Here is a 5704-nt window from a genome sequence, read left to right as displayed (position 1 = left end):
ATTTTACCCAAAACTTAATCTTTTACTAATATCTTTTATTTTTCTCAATCACAATGCGCGGAAACGACAGGTACCCGTGCGAACGCACGGGTAAGATACTAGTTAAATTTTAAAATAAAGTTGATGGGGTAACAACTCAATGAAATAATTGAATGAAAGAATTCTTCGTTGTATTAGGTAATTACTTTTTTGGACTTGCAAGGATAATTTTTTTAATAAAAAAATAATGTGAGAAATTTATATACATTTAACTTTCTTAGATAATTTTCTTAGATAGATAGTTGATACATTAGTAAGAAAATATTTTTAGATGAGTTTTTACATTGAAAATTATAAATATATATATGAAATAATTGAAAAAACTTTTTTATCTAGATGATAAATATTATTCTTTCGGACCAATGATGAGTTGACCCAATTGTCTGTCAAAAGGCATATCCATAAAAGGGTTGAGAGTTCAATGCATCTACAACTATTGGATTCGTACTCGATCCACTCAATAGGAGCTACCCGCTATTAAATATGATCTAACGGACTCCCGTGCTCCATACAAAATCCAACAATCTCCCATTTATAAGATATCCCACAACATAGTTGCAAGTATATTTCAACCATTACTTGCTTCATTAATTGGATTTATTAACTGAATTGGGTATTTGATTGTTAGCCTCGAAGATTCTCTCATTCGTTCTACCGCATTGGAAGCATTCACCATCGCATGAATTGGTTTCACGATCTTAAATCCATCATTTTCGGTACCTTAAACGGAACAATGACACTGACTGTTGGGAATCTACTTTTGATTTCTAGGAATTCCACAATCAAATCCCTTTGACCCATAAGAAAGTTGGAATGTGTTTGTCGATCCTTCCAAGAAGAAGATTGAAGCAAGCCACGTGCATGGGTTATACTTAGGGCCAGTCCTAGAAATGAAACTTCCAACTGATTCTTCTTTCAATGTCGGGATAACATATGCTAAGGGATTCTTGCTGAAATCTATTTTAGAGCTTGAAGTGGAAGATGCCATTGTTAAAGGAAGCTTGAAGTCAAAAGTTTTTGTTCTGAGTGTGGAGTTGTTTTGTGAAACACAAATGGAAGAAGAATGAATAGGGTTTTTCAAGTGGGTATTTATATACACATTAACCCTCCATGTGATGGACAAATGGCGCACGTGTGGCAGTTAGAAACGGTTCATGATTCAGGAAGTTGAAGAGTTGGTGGAAGTTTCAACGTTTAACCCACAATCTCCTATGCAATATGAGTAATGATGAGATTTTCTACAAAAAAAAAATCCATAGAAAGTGACAACGTGCATAAAGTTTCACTGATGACGATAACTTCATCGGAACATTTTGAATAGTGTAGAAAATAGTTCAAAAAATGCCATTTTACTCCTTTTCGATGTAAGTTCAGTCGAAAAATGACATTTTTGGGGGGTAATTTGTTATCTTAGATTTTCGACACAAAGTGTTCAGGTTTGAAGACTATAAACAATCCTAAGAAGGGCAAAATAACTTTGGTCGAACTTTTTAGTAGTACAAAGACCAAGGATATATGTTTTAGACTTAGAGAATTTTTGAACTTTCCAATGACACTATAACTGCACGCAGTCGAACAAGGCTAAAACAGATAAGATCAGGCAATTATTCAAAACACGTGTAAAAGTTGCAGAAATCAGGTTGCATGGCTTTGGGAACATGGGTAAGTTTGTTAAGTCGACCGTTGTAGACAGTTACAAAAGGACTATTATATAAGCAATGTTTATTTATGGTCTGCAATTTCACACAAATTCTAGAAACTCAAAAATACCAGTGTTGAGAGAAACGAGTGATCTAAAAATGTATGTATTTGCGTTTCACTTTATGAATTAAGTTCTTTATTTTACTAATTATTTATTGCATTCAAGTTATTTTACTGCATTTAAAGTTCCTTTTTATAATCTTTCCATTGTTTTGACTTAATGTCAAACGTGTTCAAATCTACAAATTTTTGTACAATATATATGAGATCTTTTTGAGTTTAGTCCCTTAAGTAAATTCAAATGAATTTAATTGAAATGCACTGACAGTGTAAAGAAATTTTACGCTATCAATTAATCACAATCGTTGATAAATTAGTAATATTTGACTTTTATTTTAAAATTTTAAAAAGTAATATAATTGAATGGTCATGATGCAACGATGATATAAATTTTTTTACATTGACATTGCATAGCAATTAAACTCGACTCAAATTTTTTTTTTGTTTATAATATTTTTTAGGGTAGTAGGTAGGGTCGAAGCCCAAAAAATAAAAACTACGGAACGATAGATCTAGCAACAAGAACACCCTTTAAGTCCTTCTTCAGATTTTTCAGCATAAAATCTGGCGGATCCCAATAAGTTTCGCAATCTTCTTTCAAAAGTATTCCTTCTTTAGCAAGAGCATTAGCGCAACCATTCAGTTCCCTGCACGCATAAACAATCTCAGCGCAATCCATAATAGCCATCAAATGCATGATTTGATATTCCAGACTCGAAGTCCCATTCATCTTCTTTTTAGCTTTAGAAAGGATCTCTATGGAAGCAGTCGAATCAGTGTTAACCTCCACCTTCGAAAACCCAAACTCCACAGCAAGCTTCAAACCTTCAAAATCCCCCACAATTATGCCATTATCACACTTGCCTTGCCAATAAACTTGGTAAAACCTAACATCCACTTCCCCTCTTGCGTCTCGAATGACACCTCTACAGCCAGCTAACCCATCTTTATCTCTTGATCCATCGGTATTAAGTTTAAAAACTCCATCCATAGGAGGACTCCACTTCACCAGAACTTCTATCTTTTGAATGTCCATGGTACAGTGGTTTATATGCATAACCTCCTTATACTCATTCAAATTATTCTCAATAGTGGCAATGAAATTAAACGACCGTTGAAACTCCATCGTGTGCTTCTCTTTATTCCTCCATGTCCAAAGTAAATGACATCCTGTAGCCCAATAGTTACACCACTCAATATTATCATGCGGTTTGGCCATAATATTGAGGTGAATCCAATCTTGTAGATTTGTTCCAAAAAAAGCTTGCATGATGCTGCCAGGAATTCTGTTATCCCAAACTCTGCGAGCAAAACTGCAATCGCGCAACACATGGAGAGTTGATTCACAAACACTGCCACACAAGTTACAACTAGCACTTACAAGCCCCTACATGTTCAATCTATAGTTGTTTAGCAGCCTATGAAGCTTCTCATTCTTTCCGGAACGTTCATGGACCAAATGTGCTTCCAAGTATTATTACCATCTACAGCTCCTTCCTGCATTAATTTACAATACATATTTTTCATAGAGAAAGATCCATCCTCTTCACTATCAATCATAAATTTACCGTCTGCATTATCCACCATCGAGGGCAAAGTAGCATTGATACAAAGTTTGAAGTTTGACGGAAGCCAAGCATCCATCATCTGCTAATTCCAACCTCCTTCCGTGTTAACCAGGTCACGAATAGTAGCATTCATGATATCATTAGGAATGTTCAAATCATACTCCTCCATGCACTTATCCTCCAAACGCCGTCTATCACTCCACGCCTTAATCCTTAAGCCATCTCCAATCCTCCATCTGCCACTTTCTATTAGCCTCGGGCTTGTTTTTCAAAATGGCCTTTCACACATTCAAATCGGAACTCCTAGCCTTCCCACCACCCAACAAATTGTTGCTATCATATTTCCCTCTAAGAACCTTGCACCATAAGTCAGGTTCTTGGTTAATGATCTTACAGTCCAATTTCATAATACAAGACTGGTTCATAATCTCCAAATCTCTAAGCCCTAGGCCTCCATCAGATTTGGCCAACGTTACCGTGTCCAAGTTTACAGCATAGTAGTTCCTTTTTGTATCAGTATCACCCTGTTTACGGTGATTTCCGGTAAACAACCGCTAGTCTTCCAAACTATAATAAATATGATTTGGTTACTCGCAGGATCGACTAGATTGATCCTAGGACACATAGTCAAGAAGATTGTCATCAACGTTCATTCGAACCATATTCATTATTTGTCTTCTTCAATAAGCGTTGTTCGATTAAAGAACAAATAGTCTTGACAATCACTTTGCTATATATAAATGTGACTTCAACGAAAAGATAAGCAACATAACATAGAAAATTAAAAGGACTATTGAAACGTAAAGAATCTTAAACTGCAGAAATGTAAAAGACTTTGAAAGTAAATAACATGAAAGTAATTCGAAAGTAAATGACATTAAAGTAAAGATACAGAAATGTAAATGGCAAGAAGTAAACGAAATGCAGTAATTCTGGAAGGTATTTAAAAACAAAAGATAATACACATGTATTAAAATGGTGGTGTCATACGTACATTTTCTCAGCGAACTCTTTTTCTTAACGCTTGATACTTGAGTAAATATGTGAGTGATTTGTACAAAATGAACACACAGAATCCTAACATTAAGACTCCTATTTATACTAGTTTCGACCTTAACGGTCCTATACTAATCTGCTGCCACGTTTCTCATAAGAACTTCTAGCGATGCCATCTGTTACTTGGACAGTTACGAAACCGTCTTCGAATTTCAAATCTTCCCGCCTGAGTCTGTCTTCGACGCGTGGCAGTGTATTAAACAAACACTACGAAAAAAACACACGCTAAGTAGTAATACTTGAATATATTTATAAATTTGTCTAAGTCCCCGAAGACACATACTTTTCACTAGCTTTCAGTATTCATTATCTTCATAGCGAACTTAGAAATCTTTACTCTCGAAGCATGACCATCAGTAGCCATTCTTTTATTTTTAAGGGATGGCCATCAGTAACCATCTTTCCTTCGATTTTCTACTTCTTCGAAGGATAAATACTACAAAACGAAATCTTCAGCTAACACACCCCAGACAAACTTCCTTTGAATCTTTTGAATATCATTGATACACTTCTTAAGGAACATATTAGTCATCATCGGATATATAAGAATTGCCTCCATCACACTTTTTGCTAACGTAATTCTTTCTGCAAACGAAAGTTGCCTAGCCTTCCAACTATAAAGTTTCTTAGAAGTTTGCTCTAGAACATAATCAAATTCCTGGTTTTTCAGCACTTTACCAATGATGGGAACACCCAGGTACTTACCAAGGCCATTGATTTCTCAAAAGCCATAGATATTAACAAGCTTAGTCTTCAAACCTCTAGAAACATTCTTGGAGAACAAGATTCTAGATTTCTCAGTTGACTAGGCATAGTACGAACGTGCTGCATAATTTAATTAACACACAACATTTTTTTTGAGTTGCCTCTCCAAAGAGGAGAAGATCATCTGCAAACATTAATTGAGAAATATGCACACCGTTCCTACCAATCCGAAACGGTTTTCAATTTTTATTCTGCACTTCTTATTCAATTAAATGGGAGAGCTTGTCCTTGCAAAGAACAAATAGATATGGCGGGTTTACTTATAAAATTTTAAAATAAAGAAGAACAACCACTTTGATAAAAAAGAAAGACATGCTCCTATGTCACATTAAGTGATGCAGGTCTATGTATAATTGAATAAAAATAAAGGTGAATTCTTATTTACCCATTTAAAATAGTTGGGTAACTTTACCCATCTTAGGTGTCAACTAATGAAAGGTCCATGTGTCTATTTTTATTATATTATTAATAATAGATGTTATTATTTTATAATTACAAATTTGCCCAAAATTCAT

The 5704-nt window shown here is 34.8% G+C and overlaps 1 protein-coding gene across 1 annotated transcript; it reads right to left on the bottom strand.

Annotated features, from left to right (window-relative positions):
• Window positions 1-2296: 2296 nt before the first annotated feature.
• Window positions 2297-3537, bottom strand: LOC131605224 (uncharacterized). The gene is made up of 3 exons (XM_058877606.1): window positions 3462-3537; window positions 3289-3371; window positions 2297-3187 (listed from the first exon to the last, which is right to left on the bottom strand). The coding sequence occupies exons 1-3, from the start codon at window positions 3535-3537 to the stop codon at window positions 2297-2299; spliced, it is 1050 nt and encodes a 349-aa protein (XP_058733589.1).
• Between the last annotated feature and the right edge of the window lie 2167 nt (window positions 3538-5704).

This window comes from Vicia villosa, linkage group LG5, assembly GCF_029867415.1.
Source record: "Vicia villosa cultivar HV-30 ecotype Madison, WI linkage group LG5, Vvil1.0, whole genome shotgun sequence".
NCBI lineage: Eukaryota > Viridiplantae > Streptophyta > Magnoliopsida > Fabales > Fabaceae > Vicia > Vicia villosa.
The sequence above is the reverse complement of the archived record's forward strand: the minus strand, read 5'-3'. Positions and strand labels throughout refer to the sequence as shown.